Here is a 19,054-nt window from a genome sequence, read left to right on the forward strand (position 1 = left end):
GTATCGTTGTCTCAACCGAAAGTTGCCGCACGCACTGTAGCATTGTGCATAATGACCAGGGATAGCATCTGGTGTTCGACTATCTGTCGAGGGTGGGCGACGGTGAAATGAGGGGTCAAACGTAACGATTTTACTAATGTACTATTTATTTGGAAAAACTATGAATAGGTTATACCTATGATATAACCACAAGGTTGACGTAGGACTGTCGTTGACTTAATAATCATTTGATTTCCGTCAATTAGCTATAATCGCACCTCGGAGGGTAAAAAGGTACTGTCGACTTGCATGTATCTGCAATGCCAATTTCCCCAGGCTCCACGGCATTGAATTTTGCGTTAGTCCTACGGCAAAATATCCAGGATTCGTTATTAAAATAGCTTTAGTAATATGATATACATATAGTTTGTGCAATAAGACAAATACCGGCGTTGTGTACTAGCTGAATGCAACGCAAGCCATACGAAGAAACGAAAAGTGTGGTTCAGGATACCATTGAAAATACTTATCTCGATTTTTCATACAGAACTTGCTGCGAAAGATATACGGAACCTTATGCAAGATGATAACCGAAAAATCACCCAAGGGGAAGTACATAAAATCCGGGCCATAAAAAAATTATGCTAAATGTCTTAAAATTGCTTAAGATGTCGAGTTACTTTTGTTTTAAAAAAAATTTTTTTTTCACAGAAATCGACTTTTCAGACTGAAAAACGACCAACTGCCAAAAAGTCAATATTGACCAAAAAATTTTTTCGAGATAACATTAAATTTCTACATTTCATGCGATTCTAAGACATTTGGCATCAATTTTTTTTTAAATCCCGATTTCATGTACTTCTTCCTAATTTTTGATTTTCGAGTCCCAAAATGTAGATTTTTGACAAAAACAAATAATAAAGACAGTAGATGCAATTCATGCAACTTGAAGAAATTTGGCGCCAATCAAAAATTTTGAAAACCTCAATTTCAAATAAACAGTTTCCCTATATTCTAACAACTTTGATAATATTACAAATTAAACCGGCTTGATATACTGACTCGGCCCTTTTAGTTTTCAGATCTGAGCTGTATTCTCTTTCAAAATATAATCTAAAGGATTTCTTTCACGTGCTCCATTCTCAATGCAGTCTCATTGATGTCGTTGCATCTACAGTGTCCAATTTAGTGTCATACAAATTCAAAGTTCGATTATTTTTCACTAAGATTAGCATTAGCATTGAGCAAGTTGCACAATATCGTAGGTGGTACAAATTCACGCTGCTACGTCAAAAGCCTGCCTCAATCCGTTGCTGACGATTGGTAATATGTCTTAGGTAAAGGCATGCTTCCTCCAATAGCCGAGAATTGTCCTGGCCACGTCCTTGCAACTGCTAAGAAAAGGTAAGGAAAGTCAGTTCGATATTTACTTAAGAGAGATGCAGAGAACTCTACGACCTCTCATAAATATCTCGGGAAATTAGGAAATGTGTTAATACGGTAGGTAAGCCATAGGAGACACCCAGTCAGTGTTATTGGCGCAGCTATAACTATAACTATAACTATAACTATAACTATAACTATAACTATAACTATAACTATAACTATAACTATAACTATAACTATAACTATAACTATAACTATAACTATAACTATAACTATAACTATAACTATAACTATAACTATAACTATAACTATAACTATAACTATAACTATAACTATAACTATAACTATAACTATAACTATAACTATAACTATAACTATAACTATAACTATAACTATAACTATAACTATAACTATAACTATAACTATAACTATAACTATAACTATAACTATAACTATAACTATAACTATAACTATAACTATAACTATAACTATAACTATAACTATAACTATAACTATAACTATAACTATAACTATAACTATAACTATAACTATAACTATAACTATAACTATAACTATAACTATAACTATAACTATAACTATAACTATAACTATAACTATAACTATAACTATAACTATAACTATAACTATAACTATGTATATAGTCGGGCACACGTACAGAGCATCGAAGACTGCAACATACCAATTATGAGAACACTCGTAATACTAACCTCGAGCCAACCGCTAGTAATCGGTTACATATTACTAACATAGTTGTAAGCAAACATTGTCGAAATATTGAACTCCCGGCCCCGTTAGGCTGACGCCATATGAGCCTTAATAAAAATATATATTTTGGATAAAAAAAAAAAAAATATATAACTATAACTATAACTATAACTATAACTATAAGTATAACTATAACTATATCTATAACTATAACTATCTTCGTTTATTTTTCACTTAGATGTCCAGATTTTGTTGGTTATTGTTTTGAATAGAATATAATGTTATTTTGATCATTTACAGCATATGCCTTTTCAAACCATTTCCTCTGCGATGCTCACGACACTCCATGAACTCAACGTTTCGTCAAAAGCTGGCATCCCAGGTCATGGATGGCCAAATTGTGCATTGTCGATTTCGAAGCATTGAAATCTGCGGCAATATTACACCAAGCCAAAGATGTTTCGGAATTCCTTACGGAGGGCCAAGGGTCAAAAAGAAATTTGAAAATCATTCTAACATTCCCGAATCTATCTGATTGATGTTTGTGATTTATTACTAATATTATTGTTTTGGATGAGAACATCTGACAAAATACTTTCAATGACATTCCTATTCAGCATAACCCTTGACATATCACTCCCAAAGTTTCACAGCCGATCGGTTGAACGAAGAAGGGGGCGATTGTGCTATCGCATCATATTTTCGGATTATCGTGAATTAAAGACGAACCTCAAACAGCTCCGTAACAGTTTCCGATAGAAAAAAAAACAAACTCGGCTATCCATATACTAGCTTTATTACTCGCATATTCAGTTCAACTTTTCCCCAACCATTATCTATAGGAGAGGACCAGAGCGAGAGGAACACAGAAACAGACACAGAGATCAGATGAAATAAATAAAAATGAAATGCATTTCAGTGATTCCCAGCATCCCATCATTTTTTCAAGCTGATTCTGCTGTCGTTCGTTTATTCTTCCTTGTGCGAAGCCGTCTCATCCGAAGTGGAAAATGCTTCTGAATAAATGGATTCAGCATTAATTAAATGTGATGTATTTATAGCTTTATTCAGAAAGCTATTTGGAAAATGATCCCTATCCATCAGCGGCGTGGGAGGAGAGAAAAGAGTAGTCCAGGCTGATGGTGGGGATTAATTTATACAATTAATGATTCAGATGGCTCTGGAAAACGAAATCAACGCTTTGAATATATTTTTTTCTTCTTCCTTCCGTTAGGATTCTGCTTCTGCTGGTGGATCCCCTTTATTGTGACTGCTTACGGAAAAAGTCCTTAACATCTAGCGTATCACAGGTGAGACGGAACAGTTTCTCGCACTGGACCGAATTCTTCCAGTGGCGATGGCAAGTCGTCACTTGGCAGTTGCTCAGATAGGTTCCTCCCTTGCCCTCGAGCTGTGGTGCGATGGCTGCGTAGACGACTGTCCGAGCGCCCTCCTCTGGACTCTGCAACACAATGCCCAACATTAGGGGAAATTTGTACTCGAAATATTTCCGGAAATACCTTAAACAGCAACTGTCGGACCCATGGAACGTAGGTGGTGCTCGAGTGCTCGAACAGGTCGGTATTCACGACGCCTGGATGCACCGAATGGGACTGGATTGGCTCGTTATCTTCCACGAACTGCAGATTGGTGTGCTTCGCAAACAGCACCTGGGCCAACTTGCTCTGATTGTATGCATCCGCGGGGTAATAATCCTTGCTGCAAACAGGCGGAAAAACAAGATGAAAAAAGTGTCCCGTTGGCCCGAGCGTGGAGAGATTGAAATTGCATCGTTAGAATTATTATGACCATGGTGACAGCGATTCGTTCGTGTTCGCTCCTTCACCTGTTACGGTGTCACTTTTGCAACACTAGCGGACCACGCTGTGGTCGTATTCCACCAGCCTAGTGGTGTCTCCCTTGATTCCAGTGATCTCGTTGCAGTTCGGCCGATAACGATGACGACTATGTCATCAACAATGTTTGCCTTCAAGGTAAATAACAACCTCCTTTTCCCGCAGCAGAGGTCGGAACAATAACAAACTAATTTAAATTTGAATAAATCTGTTAAGGACATCCGAAGCCGACCTGTTTGATACGGTCGGTTCTTTCTTCGAGCACAGAAAACGTCACTTCCTAATTAAGCCCATCCCTGTTCGTTTCAAAAACACAACCCCGAGCCGACCGGCCGGCTGGACTCACCTCCGATTGATGTCCTCGTAGTTGATTTCGCCTATTTTGTTTACGCACGACGAAACGTTTACGATTCGGGCGCGACACGTGGGTGTGCCGGCGGCACGCAGCTGGGGCAACAGCAGATGGGTCAGCAGGAAATGTCCGTAGTAATTAATTGCCATGTGAGACTCGTATCCTTCCTCGGTCAGCTTGTACGGAACACCCATCACACCAGCTGGAAGCGGAAAGAACAAAGAAAACGCACAGCGTACAATTATTTCCTTGTTTATATTTTGTGGCTTGGTAAAATCGATAAAACCGTATAGCCCCGACAGTGGTTTGGTTGTGACATTTGATGAGGGGGCCGCAGAACACGGAAGCGGAAGATATAGAGCATAATGAGCCTTCGGGTTGTCGCTTTAATAAAATGAGGTTTTACATTTAAAGTGTTTTATTCTGTGATGATGTTGCATTGTTTGTTTTCCTTTTTTAACTCGAAAAGCGAAACGAAATGTTTTATTATATTTCGGGATTTTATTGAACAACTAGCTAACCCGGCAAACGTTGTTCTGCCATTTACATTATTTCTAGCGAATATTTTGGGTGTTAAATGAAACATATATAATGTATTGTAAGCTTGTGTGAATGTTTTAACGACCTATAAAATTAATCGAATGTGATCAATAAAACAGAAAAAATGAAAAGATTCGAACGAAAGTGTGTATAATATAATGTATATTATATTAATATATTTTTGTATTAAAGTAGAATAAAATAAGTAAAAAAAAACTTTTTAAGTTAAACGGTTTAATTGTGATTAAACATAATGATGTACTAAAAGCTAGAAAATCATTAGGCAAGTAGCAGTTAGCAGGTATCACACCTCTCCTTCATTAGTCTAAAATAACTAAAGACTAAAATAAAATCGTGGGACATATCATGAAGTCGCTAATTGTGGATAATGGAAATCCAACGTGCCCCACGATTTTATTTTAGTCTTATCAATGCCCTAGACTAATGAAGGAGAGGTGTGATAACTGCTAACTGCTACTTGCCTAATTATCTTGATTCTGCATACACTGTCGTTCCTGACAGAATAAAATCACAAGCTATGAAATGCGGTAGTATTAAACTTTTAAAAAGTTTAAGCTTTATATCACTACTTAGGAATGATGATGCCGCGTAGAGGGTCCGCAAAGTTGCATAAATTTTGCTACATTGTTTGAAAATAAATTTTTCAAATTTAAAATTTGATTGAATTGTGATCCCCAAGCTAACTACTTCCTTCGCAAAAGCAATGTTAGCATTGTTCATCTTTAAAGAGGATTTCAGGACATATTGGCTAGGTCTTCTTTAACTTTCCTCAAAACAATTGTGGAAGTATCTTCCAAACAACCGTAGTGCAATTGCACGTCGTCCGCGAAAATACTTCAAAACATCTGGAAGATCATTTATAAATATTGGAAATAGTATTGGTCCTAGAATTGATCCTTGAGGCACACCTGAGGATATTGGGAGGTAAGTAGAGTAAATTCCTTTATTGAAAACTGTCTGTGTTCGTTTAGTGAGATATGATTTAATAAGATTTTTCAAAAAAAAAGCAGTTTTAAAATGGTAGAAATAAAGGTGTTTTTTAAATTCGGTCAGTTCCTATTGATCGAATTTCTATTAATGTGGGACAACCCTACATACATACAAACATTATTGATGCATTATGGGAGAACCCAAATCTTACGCTGAGTTTTTGACAGAGTATGTTATGGGGAATTGTATCAAATGCCTTCGAGAAGTCTAGGAGCAGTAAAACAACTGGCCTTTCTTTATATAGGATTAACCCTATGTCATCAAATACTTTCAGCATTGCAGTTTTTGTGATGTGGTTCGCACGATATCCAGATTGCTGACTTATTAATAAATTTTCGCGGTTAATATACTGACAGATTTGGGTTTTGATTATGCGTTCAAATAACTCTGACAATGCGGGTAATATACTTATTGGACGTAAATTCTGTAGGTTATTCAAGTTCGATTTTTTCTTCAATGGCAATGTTTTAGATTTCTTCCACTCCCCTGAAAAGATACTTGTAGCAACTATGCAGTTGAATAAATGTGTGATGGGTTTGATTATAAGCGGATTAATTGATTTTAGAAACTTGACGGGTATTTCATCAAGCCCAATAGCATTAGATTTCATGCAATATAGTATAGATAATTATCATTATCGATCACAATTATCAATTTTTCTCACCAGAAAAAAAAGTTACTTTATTATAGAGAGAACATATTTGAAATGGAAGATAATTTTCATTTATAATTTTTACTTTCTGAATGTTTATTAAGCCCATTTCCTTTTGCGCTTTAAACCCAACGGATCACGATGCGTATGCCTCAATGCGAATTTCAATTGAACCAACAGCACCGTACGATAGAACATATGTACGATATGTAGCGCTAATGGGAAATTTCGAATATTCCTTCTCTTTTCCAATTTTTCTCGTCGCATCAACATTTCTTGGGTGAAAAAATCGTTTCATATGTCAAGTCATTTTAACACAACCGTTACCATATAAAAGTTTACACATACACTTGTGCTAAAAGTTTTACAATGCATGATCGGTCATTGATATGAAATTTCATGAAGCAACCAACATTAAAATTCCAAATTTAATTTTATTTATATTCTATCAAAAATAAGTTCTATTCAGTTCCTTGAAACATCATTCTTTATGATGTTTCATCAAAACCAATCCATCGAATGATTTTTATTGGAACGAAAATAAAAAAAGTCACAGAAGGGTTTTGTCCGAGACACGACCGCATAGTTAACGTAGGATTCCGTTAGGTTATCTGTCGATTTTGAATATGTTTGAAGACTTATATCGTTAAACTCTTTGATAATGATATGGTGGGCTCCTGAAAAGGGCCGTTTTGTTTGGTTGTTGGGTATTGCTTGTTCACTCCACCAGTGTTTACCAAGTGATGATGACAGAAAGATGTCGTTGGATGGTGCGTATCAGAAAAAAGATACCAAAGTGAAACGAAATATGATGAAAACCTGATCCTAGAAGAGATGCCTCCTGTGTTATGTATGGATGAAATAAAGAAAAAAAAACTCACCAATGTAATATAAGATAATAACCAATACCGAACACAATTATCAATTTTTCTCATCAGTAAAAACATGTTACTTTAATATAGAGAAAACATATTTTAAACGGAAAAGGTAATTTTGTTTTATAATTTTTACTTTCTGAGTGCTTATTCAACCCAATGCGAATTTTAATTGGACCATCAACAACTAATACTATTTTTAGAGCAAATGGGAAATCACTTTTTCGAATATTTCTTCACTTTTCCAACTTTTTTGGCCGTATGAACTTTCCTTGGGTGAAAATGAACACAACAAAACAAACAGCTTCAACAAAACCCGTTCTCGAGCAGGAACACACCTTTGTTTTAATTTATGAAAATTAAAATAAATCGTTTCATATATGAAGTCATTTTTAACACAACTGCTACCATATACAATCTTACACTTACACTTGTGGTAAATTTTTCCCAATACACGATCGATCATTGATTTGAAATTTCACAAAGCAACCAACATTAAAATGCCAATGCCGATTTCTCCCGGGCAGCTTGGTTTTGATGTCTCTGTTAGGGAACACATTTCGGTAGGAACTAAAGTTCCCCCTACTTTCATGTATTTACAATGCCGATTTCGCCCAGGCAGTTTGGTTTTGATGTCTCTGTTAGGGACCCGCCGCATGTGTCAACAATTTCGACCAATAAGAAGTGGGAATTTCCGTTAGGATAAGGGCTGATATTATTCAATTGTTCGATAGTTAGTTTCATGACATATATTATTTTCTTCAATATATTTTTTTAATGGAGTGCCAAAATCAATTGACGCAATAATTTCATCAATCCATCATGATTTGACTGAGCAATAAGCGTTTAAAATTGGACAATTTCCACGAGGGGCTGTCCACATACCACGTGGACAACTTTAGGGGGGGTAGGGGGTGAGAAAATGTCCACGGAGAGGTGGGATGGGGTATAGACTGAGTCCACGTGGACAGAAGGATTTTTTTTTCAAATACAATCACCTATACATTAAAAATTAAATTAAATAACACATATTCAAGAATTTTAACACTATCCGTATTTATCAATACACCGCCTGAGAGTGCTGCCCAGTCAAACGTTTATATACTTTTTATCATATCATTGATCTTCTTCAGTGAAAAAATATCTCACGAAAATTGAGAATGACCAAGCTATTTCCTATGATCGAACTTTTATAGTTACGGGGTGTGCGTAGACCCTCATAGCCCAAAACTATAAAATTTCAACGATTCCATTATGATTGAGATTCCTTGATACGCGTGAATGATTTTTCATCAGATATAATTATCTATACATTTCGTTATATCTCGAGAACAGTTAGTCTTATAGCGAATTCGTTTTTAAAACTGAGTCAGTGCCACACTGACTCTGTAATAAAAAAACGTTTTCAGTTTCACGAATGCGGTGGTTTGTTGGTGTGCGTTATATAGTCTGATTTGTTTATATTTGCGACGACAAATGTACAGTGTCGACGTCTGGTGGCGATATTAGTGCTTGGGAGGTAAATTATTCTCTATCAGATAAGAAGGGCCAAGTGCAGTGTAAAAATATAAAAGTTTGAATGACATTTTTTACTTCATATTGTTTGATTACCTAACACATGTAGTCCTGACACTCACTTAACCATTTGTCGATGCATTTCCTGTTTGTTCCACAAATAATTACTATTATAATATGAAATCATCGTTAGACACAGTTTTCGTTCAATGTTTCTGCTATATCGGAAAAAAACCCTCTTATGCCATCACATAAAATAAATATTCGATACGTTAAAGTAAATTTTCATTCATAATTTTGATTTTGAGAGCATGTTTATTCCTCCTGAATATCCATAATAATTTTCGCCTCCCAATGAAAGCACACGGAGCTTAATGCCGTCTACACGAATATACTCTTCAAAATCAGAATCCGAACATGGAAGAGCAGTAGCTTTTCCATGTTCATAGTCTTCATTTCTAGATTTTCCAAAACAATACTCGGAACTTGACAGTTCAGTATAGTTGTATTGGTGAACCCGAGTGCCAACCCGTGAAGCATCTCAGTGCGAAACTAGCAGCTTTCGGGGCGAACTAGTGCGACACTGAGTGCGCAACTGAGTGAATAAAAACACGTTTTGACAGCAGTTAGTGCGGCACTGGGGTTGAAACTGAACAAAAACGAATTCGCTATTAGGATAATAATGTCTGTACAGTTTTTCATACAGGAATGCGTGTAAGATAATTTTTCCAAAGTATTTCAATTTAATCAATTTTTAAGAATCAATATTTACATTTTCATGAGTCGTCAAACTTGAAACAATTGAGCCAGTATTCTGATAAAAATATATGTGGAATTAGGTAGCTGATTCGGAATATTTCAGGAGGTGATAGAGGATCATAATTGAATAAAAAAATCTTCTACGCATATGGTTGATTCTCAGCTACGTATGTCTTGAACTGACTCTAAATTAGAAAGTACGCTACTTTGAATGATTATGCTGCTCATTTGAAAGATATTTTGTTTTTCGTAGAATGTAGTTGAAAAACATTGAAATTAATGGTTCCATGTAACTGTTGGAGGTAAAGAAGAAACTCAAAATTTTGTATTTCTTAACTTTCCAAAAATGCATGATAAACTGGATTGTTTCTATCAACCAAATTGAAGCTCTCCAACCACTCTACAATTCCTTCCTTGACATCACACTGTTACCCTTTCACTAATGTAAATGTTTAACAACAGAATTTTTTATAGGCGAATGAACTGCAAAGTTTAAAGCCTCTTAAAAACAAAGAAGAAGAAGAAGAAGACAGAATTTTATGCTAGGATGGTCAGCGGCTGATTAATTTGGCGTTGAATTGCTCTCTAGTTATCTGTTCGAATTTTATAAGTGATGTTTTGATAAGGATTTAAGCGGAGGAAAACTAGCTATATAAAACTATTTCGAACGACTTGACAAAATTCCATTCTGTATTCCGTTTGAGTTGTGTTTGCATTTCGTTCGATTTGTTTCTTTTCGAACATCAAATAGGCAAAACGTTCGAAATAGGGAATACGAAATTATAACTCGTACGAAATGATGGTTTCAAGCGAAATGCAAATCCGCGGAATGCAGAAAAGGGGTGTAAAAAGCAATACAAATAACTTTTCGAGCAAGATAAGTAGAAAATCAATGAGTCGTTAGTTTTCTGAAGTAATTTTTCCCCGCGAGCATTTTGGAAGCCATCTAGGCACTCAATACAGAATGATAAGCGCAGTTGAAAAATAAAAAAAATAAAATATTTTTAATACACTATTGGTACCCTCTAAAAAATTCCCGAACTATTGAGGAAAAGGTTTCGTATAACGCTAACGACTAAAAATAAAACGAGTGTGTAAATGAACCTACATTTTCTGTAACCGATCGTATTCCGGAGTGGGCAAAGAACAACACTCGACGAAAGAAAAATAGAAGAGCAAAATGTGACATTGAAAATTTTGAGTGATTTTTGAAACACTTTAACTTTGTTAAAGATAATGCATTCGTCAAAGCAACAACTGGGCCTTGTATAGAATATTCTCAAATTTTGACCATCGATTTGCTGGGCGTACATTATTTCATAAAATATTCTTAATTCAAAATTGAAGGATTATTTTAATACCTCTGTATTAAATAGTTCTATTGAAAATTTATATGAATCAAATGTAAGCGAAATAATCAGATTGATTGGATTCTTATTGGGAATATATTTTTAAATTCTATATAAACTTTGAAGGCAAACCAAAAACGCTTTACCTTTTCTAGCAATGTCCTTTGTCTACAACGCATATACACATCAAACTAAAAATATGTACGTACGATATCCCTAAGCTAAAATTTTGTAGCTTGAAAATAGCGTATTTTTTATCTTCATGTCATCATTTATATCGAAGCTACAGGCGTTCCGAAATCGCTTAAAAATTTGGATCCTTTATTCCTTTAAAATTTCCAGATAGATGAGCACACTTCTGAAATAAAGCTGTGAACGTAAATTATCTTTTATGTATTGAATTTGTATTCTATGTGATAGCAAAACATTTCTTCACAAGTGTTCAAAAAATCGTGTACTAAAATTGTATTTGATTGTGATTTCAAATCAATCTATTTTTGTTCGATTGGTGTTGCTCAGTTTTTAGAATTGTGTGGTTTATATTCGGATGCAGATTGTTAAACTGTATATTTCGCGTTTCCGTGTTGGTGAGCCAGATAGCCTTGATATCTTCGTATTAAAAGTATTTCACAATTAAACTATATGAAACATATGCTTTTTTTGCTACTCATTACTCTGCCATAAAACCGCAATGTGCACAGCAAAGCGCTGCAAGCAGTAAAGTTTGAAACAAAAAAAAACTTGAAAGGAAATTAAATTTAATTATGCGCAATTCAGTAATTTTATCAATTATTCTAATAAAATAAAAAAAATGTCCACGTGGACAACAGTGGGAGGGGTATGCAAATATCCACGCTTGTCCACGGAGGGGGAGGGGGAGTCTAAAATCGTGCTTTTTCTGTCCATGTGGTATGTGGACAGCCCCCGTTGTGTTCGATTTTCGATTTTCAATTTGTACCCCAATATGTTCCCGAAAGACGTAATCCTACGTCAAAACCGTTCAATAAAGTAATTTGTTATTTTGTGATTGCGGCCATCTTGGATTTGGATTTTTCATAAATAACAGTATCCTATTAGTCAAGCCCTTTCATTTGATACCCATATTAATGAGGTTTTGAGAAAACCCATATCGATGAGGTTTTGAGAAAATATGTGATCCGCCATTTTGAAGCGGCCGCCATCTTGGATTTTCAAGATCATGAAATACGCAGTTTTATAATGACTACAGAGATAAAGGTGCGATTCAAATTTCAAATCAATCGGTCAACAGAAAGGGGGTCAAATTTCTATTAATGTGGGTCAGCGCTACAGACAAACCTGTTACAAACATGCAAACATACAAACATTCAAACAGATTACAGGGTAAGCTAAATAAAACCGTTTAATAATAAAAACAGTTTTTTTTACTGGTGACCCCAACGCGAATTAGGAAAAACGCGTTATATCGGTTATTTCAAGAGATAGAAAAAAACTTTCTTCTACAAAGATGTTTTAAATAACTGGGACTATAATATTGTCGAACTATTGTTACCTCTATCTATAGAGACAAGAAAGTTAGATTTCGACGTAGGATTACGTCTTTCGGGAACATATTGGGGTATAAATTGAAAATCAAAAATCGATTACATCGTGAAAATTGTCCAATTTCAAACGCTTATTGCTCAGTCATTTCATGATGGATTGATGACATTTTTGCGTCAATCGATTTCGGTACTCCATAACAATTTATTATACTGAAGAAAATAATATATGTCATGAAACTAACTATCGAACAATTGAAAAATCTCATCCTCTATCCTAACGGAAATACCTACTTCTGATTGGTCGAAATTGACGACACATGCGGCGAGTCCCTAACAGAGACATCAAAACCAAGCTGCCTGGGGGAAATCGGTATTGCAAATACATTAAAGTAGGGGGAGCTTTTGTTTCTATCGAAATGTGTTCCCTAACAGAGACATCAAAACCAAGGTGCTCGGGGAAATCAGCATTGCAAATATATGCAAGTCGGGGGTTGCTCCATGAAGTTTCATATCAATGACCGATCGTTTATTGTGAAAAATTTAGCACAAGTGTAAGTGTAAAATTGTATATGGTAGCAGTTGTGCTAAGAATGACTTGATATATGAAACGATTTATTTTAATTTCCTAAAATTAAAAACCAAGGTGTGTTCCCGCTCGAGAACGGGTCGTTTAGTTTAAGCTGTCTGTTTTTTGTGTTCATTTTCACCCGAGGGAAGTTTATACGGCGAGAAAAATTGGAAAATGAAAGTGAAGAAATATTCGAAAAAGTGGTTTCTCATATCCTCTATATATAGTATTAGGTGTTGTTAGTCCAATTAAAATTGAATTGGGTTGAATAAACACTCAGAAAGTAAAAATTATAAAAAAAGAATACCTTTTCCATTTCAAATATGTTTTCTCTATATTAAAGTAACATGTTTTTACTGATGAGGAAAAATTATAATTCTGTTCGGTATTGGTAATTGTCTTATGTTACATTGGTGAGTTTTTTTTCTTTATTTCATACATACATATCACAAGAGGCATCTCGTCTAGAATCACAGAGGGCGGTTTTCATCATATATCGTTCCACTTCGGTATCTTTTATCTGATACGCACCATCCAACGACTGTTTACCATCCTTCTGCCATCATCACTCGATAAACACTGGTGGAGTTAACATACAATACCCAACAACCAAACAAAACGGCCCTTTTCAGGGCCACCATATCATTATCAAAGAGTTTAACGATGTAATTCTTCAAACATATCCAAAATCAACAGATAGTATAGATATAACGGAATCCTACGTCAACTATGCGGTCGTGTCTCGGACACAACCCTCCTGTGACTTTTTATTCGATTGTCACCAAATTTTCAAGGTGTAAAAAGAAACAATTGAAGTTAGTTTTGGCATCGTTCAATTGATTTATTTTGTCTTTATATCCGAATGCGTGAACCTTAGCCTTAAACCCAGCCTCAAGGTTCTGCACGACCTCAGAATCGACAGTTGTTTGCATGTTAACCAATGCTTTCTTCATTTCTTCCACATTCTTCACCAATTGGGTCGTTTTAGAAGGTGTCCCTTTATTTTCCTAGTATTGCACTCTACAATGCACAATGGTCCAGGAGATGTATTTAAATAGAAATTAGCAATTAGAGCTCGACAGTTGTTCTCTAGACAAAAACTGTCTTCGACAAAGTTTATATACGATAGAGCGCTCATTTTTATGTTATCAAAAATAGGGTGACTAAAATTGTCGAGGAAATAAAAAATCTAACTTTCTTATCTTTATAGATAGAGATAAACATAGTTCGACAATGTTGTAGCCCCAGTTATTTAAACAACTTTGTTAGATGTATTATTTCATCGACAGTTTTGGTCACCCTATTTTTGATACCATACAAATAAGCGCTCTACCATATGTAACAACTTTGTCGAAAGCAGTTTTTGTCTAGAGAATAACTGTCCTAAATGTTAATTTCCACTTAAATGCATCTCCTGGTCCATTGCACAATCTCTAGACAAAAACTGTTCTCGACAAAGTTGTTACGTATGATAGAGCGCTCATTTTCGCGTTGCCAAAAATAGGGTGACCAACATTTTCGATGAAAACAAAAAGTCACAGGAGGGTTGTGTCCGAGACACGACCGCATAGTTGACATAGGATTCCGTTAGACTATCTGTTGATTTTGGATATGTTTGAAGAATTACATCGTTAAACTCTTTGATAATGATATGGTGGCCCTCAAAAGGGCCGTTTTGTTTGGTTGTTGGGTATTGTATGTTAACTCCACCAGTGTTTATCGAGTGATGATGGCAGAAGGATGGTAAACAGTCGTTGGATGGTGCGTATCAGATAAAAGATACCGAAGTGGAACGATATATGATGAAAACCGCCCTCTGTGATTCTAGACGAGATGCCTCTTGTGATATGTATGTATGAAATAAAGAAAAAAAACTCACCAATGTAACATAAGACAATTATCAATACCGAACACAATTATAATTTTTCTTCATCAGTAAAAACATGTTACTTTAATATAGAGAAAACATATTTGAAATGGAAAAGGTATTCTTTTTTTATAATTTTTACTTTCTGAGTGTTTATTCAACCCAATTCAATTTTAATTGGACTAACAACACCTAATACTATATATAGAGGATATGGGAAATCACTTTTTCAAATATTTCTTCACTTTCATTTTCCAATTTTTCTCGCCGTATAAACTTCCCTCGGGTGAAAATGAACACAAAAAACAGACAGCTTAAACTAAACGACCCGTTCTCGAGCGGGAACACACCTTGGTTTTTAATTTTAGGAAATTAAAATAAATCGTTTCATATATCAAGTCATTCTTAGCACAACTGCTACCATATACAATTTATACTTACACTTGTGCTAAATTTTTCACAATAAACGATCGGTCATTGATATGAAACTTCATGGAGCAACCCCCGACTTGCGTATATTTGCAATGCCGATTTCCCCGAGCACCTTGGTTTTGATGTCTCTGTTAGAGAACACATTTCGATAGAAACAAAAGCTCCCCCTACTTTAATGTATTTGCAATACCGATTTCCCCCAGGCAGCTTGGTTTTGATGTCTCTGTTAGGGACTCGCCGCATGTGTCGTCAATTTCGACCAATCAGAAGTAGGTATTTCCGTTAGGATAGAGGATGAGATTTTTCAATTGTTCGATAGTTAGTTTCATGACATATATTATTTTCTTCAGTATAATAAATTGTTATGGAGTACCGAAATCGATTGACGCAAAAATGTCATCAATCCATCATGAAATGACTGAGCAATAAGCGTTTGAAATTGGACAATTTTCACGATGTAATCGATTTTTGATTTTCAATTTATACCCCAATATGTTCCCGAAAGACGTAATCCTACGTCAAAACTCGAATTTTTTGAGAATGAATTTTGTGTGCGCGGAAACGGTACACCCTTAAAGTAGTGAAAAAGTGAAAAAATCTGAACTGAATTTCGACCGTGTTTATGACATCACTCGATAATTTTTCCGAAGTTCTGAGTTTCACAAATTTCAATTTCTCTAGTCAAAATATAATATGAATATATGGATAACGCTCCACTCAATCCTCCGATATATCGTATGCGGAAAAAATAATAAATATGATATATATATTTGATAGAAATCCTTCTATTTCAGACAATGAGAACCACCAAACCAAAGCTTGGTGAACCCGGTCGCATACGTACCATTGTTGATGAGAATGTGGATTTTGTCGAATTTGCCCTGAATCTTGGTGGCGAATTCCCGCACCGATTTCATGCTGCCAATGTCGAGCTGCTCGTAGTGCAGCTTAGCGCCTTCGGTCACCTTGCTGTGCTCCAGATATGTTTCCACTGCCTTTTTTGCCTGGTCCGGATTGCGGACACCTGTTGTTTTGGGGGTGGATGAAAAACGGCAGAAAAAAAAACAAAAACAAAAAAATTGATGTGAGGACAGGTGATGAAAAATGCTTTCGAGATTGTTGTTTTTCAATTTCTGACGCGCACATATTTTATCCTATCACGTTGCTGTTGCGAACGCGTTTCCTAGGACGAGTGTTGCAGCACACAGTAAAATTTGGCACACGGAGGAACCCACCTAATATCACCTCGATGTCACATTCGACGAGTTTTTTCACGATCCGCAAACCGATGCCACGATTTCCACCGGTGAGAAGTGCAATTTTTCCGGGCTGTTTGGACAGTGCTAGAGACGGGAGAGAGAAAAAAAATCAAAATAGTAAATATTTTTTCAGGTTTGGGTTTTCTGTAAATTGTAGATTAGGCCAAAACAATACAAAAAATATCTCATCTGTTTCACCGCGACACCCAGATACGAAACATCCATTCACATATCCCATCAATTTCAATACTTATGTAATCATGTCAAATGTGTGTTTTTTTCTCATTTGTCCCATTAATATTCTTAATTAGCAAATTGACGTACCAGTCGTAATCATGTGCCGATATAAAACTAATATTGGGAACATTTAAATTTAATTTTCTCCAACACCCGAGCGGCGATACTCTCGTTCTGGTGTCGGTAACCATGTGCCCCGGATGAAACCATTAAATGTTAATTATTCAACGCATACGCAAACACATTAATTAATGTTTCGTAAATATTCCCAACGTTTAGCACTGGCGGGGGAGGGGAGTTCCGTGCGAGTGCGAATCCGACTGACCCCGCACATGACAATAATCTGATTCGACCTCGTTGATCCGTCCTACCCTCACCCGACTCGCTTGCCACCCCATCGATGCGAGGTGAACATGTGCAAGTGACTGTACGCCACTCGTGAAAATTAATTTTCCCTGGGAGTTGGCTCGCGTCGGTGTCGAGGTTTTGTGCTCTCTCTTCGTTTCAAAAAACCTGCTTTTCGCCAAAGTGACTCCTTTGTTCCGGAAAAATCGGAACCTTCTGGCGGGTGGTCAGGAGAGGCAGAAAGGAGGCATAAATCCGAGCCGCCGTGGGCCTCCAGAAACCATCTGGGTGATATAGGTCCAATTTGTGCCACCGGCGTATGAATGAAAACAAACGAATTAAAATTGAGGTTGATGGTTGGAACAAGTGAAAAATCAAGCCTCTGAATGTTTTAAATGGCGAAAAACGGAACATGGGAATGAATATTAAATTCAACCACATCCGATAGGTGTTTCCACCGAATGCATTATTCCCTAGGGATCTGTGCATCAATCCGACCATTGTTTGGACAATAATTAAATATGTCTCGGGGGTTGTAGTCATCTTAAGTCTCATGGTATGGTAACTGATCCTTACAATTATAGTCATCAGTTCTAAATAATCAAGCGATAAATTTAAGGCATTTTAGACTAATTGTATTTACCGCCGGACGAATTTTCTTCATAAAAAAGCAATCAATGATGACGAAGACGAAGTTTCGGCGTGAGAATATTATAAACACGAGCAGTTTAGCACATTTTAAAACACGCCATTTGCATCTGATATAATTATTTCCCGCACACGCGCCGCCATAATGCAAACTACAACCCTTTTGCAGCGCAGCCGGTCATTATCGCGCCATGATTGCGTTTATTGTTCCGGTAGCCGTGTTTTTGCTCATTCCGTGAACCAGGTTTTTATGTTCCTCCGGGCAGAATCACCAGTAGCAAATGGAAGAACTGCAATGAGGCTGCAATGTGTTTTTTCGCTTCGGTATTTTTTTTCCTCCAGCTATATTATACGGTTGGTGAAACCGTAAAACGATGTGCGTATTATGGCCGAGAAGGGGCGAATTTAATCCATGTTTGAATACGGTGCAACTCGAGACGACGGCAATTGGCACTGCATTAACAATCGATGCGACACGCGAAATTGGGGCCCAAAGTTGCTGCCCCCAAGTTGCCCATGAATTAATAAGCTTGGGTGATTATTATTTCAACACCGGTAACGATACGTACGCCGTTTGTGAGTATTGAAAAAAAATTTAAAGAAACTTTTATTTGGAATAATTTTTGTTATATCAAGTTGATCTTGTGCAAGGTGTACTTCACACTTATTTCGCATGGTTGAATAGAAGCACTGTTAAATTCAAACGTCACTTTGAGCAGATTGATGAATTGGACAAAGATAATGACAAGCAAGTTTTCGGGTAAGCTGAGGTCATAATATGATTACAGTTTGGTAAGTCTTTGTTCATTTGGATATCTGATTTCGTTCTTCAGTATTATTTCTCAATTACAGATATCATACAAAAACAAGTACATATCTTCAAATTCCATTCAGTAATGATCAGTAATTATTTCAGAAGATGATCCTGATCATTCTAGTCTATTATAGTTATATATTAAAACTCTCATCTCGAACGTGTCATCTACTGATTATTAGATTTGACCGAATTCTAACTGAAATGACTAATACGATAATTCTTCGGCAAAATTCAACTCAAATATTAACCCATGGCGAAATGAGGTCTTCATACTCGCGACAGCATAAATTATCTAAAATATTTAGATATACAGTCAACTCTCCCTAACTCGATGGATTTCATGGCACCTTCGATTTTA

The 19,054-nt window shown here is 36.1% G+C and overlaps 1 protein-coding gene across 2 annotated transcripts in view; it reads right to left on the reverse strand.

Moving 5' to 3' along the window:
* Positions 1-2,864: 2,864 nt before the first annotated feature.
* LOC129770367 (dehydrogenase/reductase SDR family member on chromosome X) overlaps positions 2,865-19,054 on the reverse strand; it is a 54,298-nt gene continuing 38,108 nt past the window's right edge. For both annotated transcript variants that reach the window (XM_055773154.1, XM_055773153.1), the window contains 5 exons: positions 16,626-16,733; positions 16,235-16,414; positions 4,294-4,501; positions 3,612-3,810; positions 2,865-3,553 (listed from right to left, as the gene is read on the reverse strand). In XM_055773154.1, the coding sequence (XP_055629129.1) occupies positions 3,353-3,553; positions 3,612-3,810; positions 4,294-4,501; positions 16,235-16,414; positions 16,626-16,733 (896 nt within the window). In that variant the 3' untranslated portion in view covers positions 2,865-3,352. The remainder of the gene's footprint in view (positions 3,554-3,611; positions 3,811-4,293; positions 4,502-16,234; positions 16,415-16,625; positions 16,734-19,054) is intronic.

The sequence above is a fragment of the Toxorhynchites rutilus genome, chromosome 2, assembly GCF_029784135.1.
Source record: "Toxorhynchites rutilus septentrionalis strain SRP chromosome 2, ASM2978413v1, whole genome shotgun sequence".
NCBI classification, from domain to species: Eukaryota; Metazoa; Arthropoda; class Insecta; order Diptera; family Culicidae; genus Toxorhynchites; species Toxorhynchites rutilus.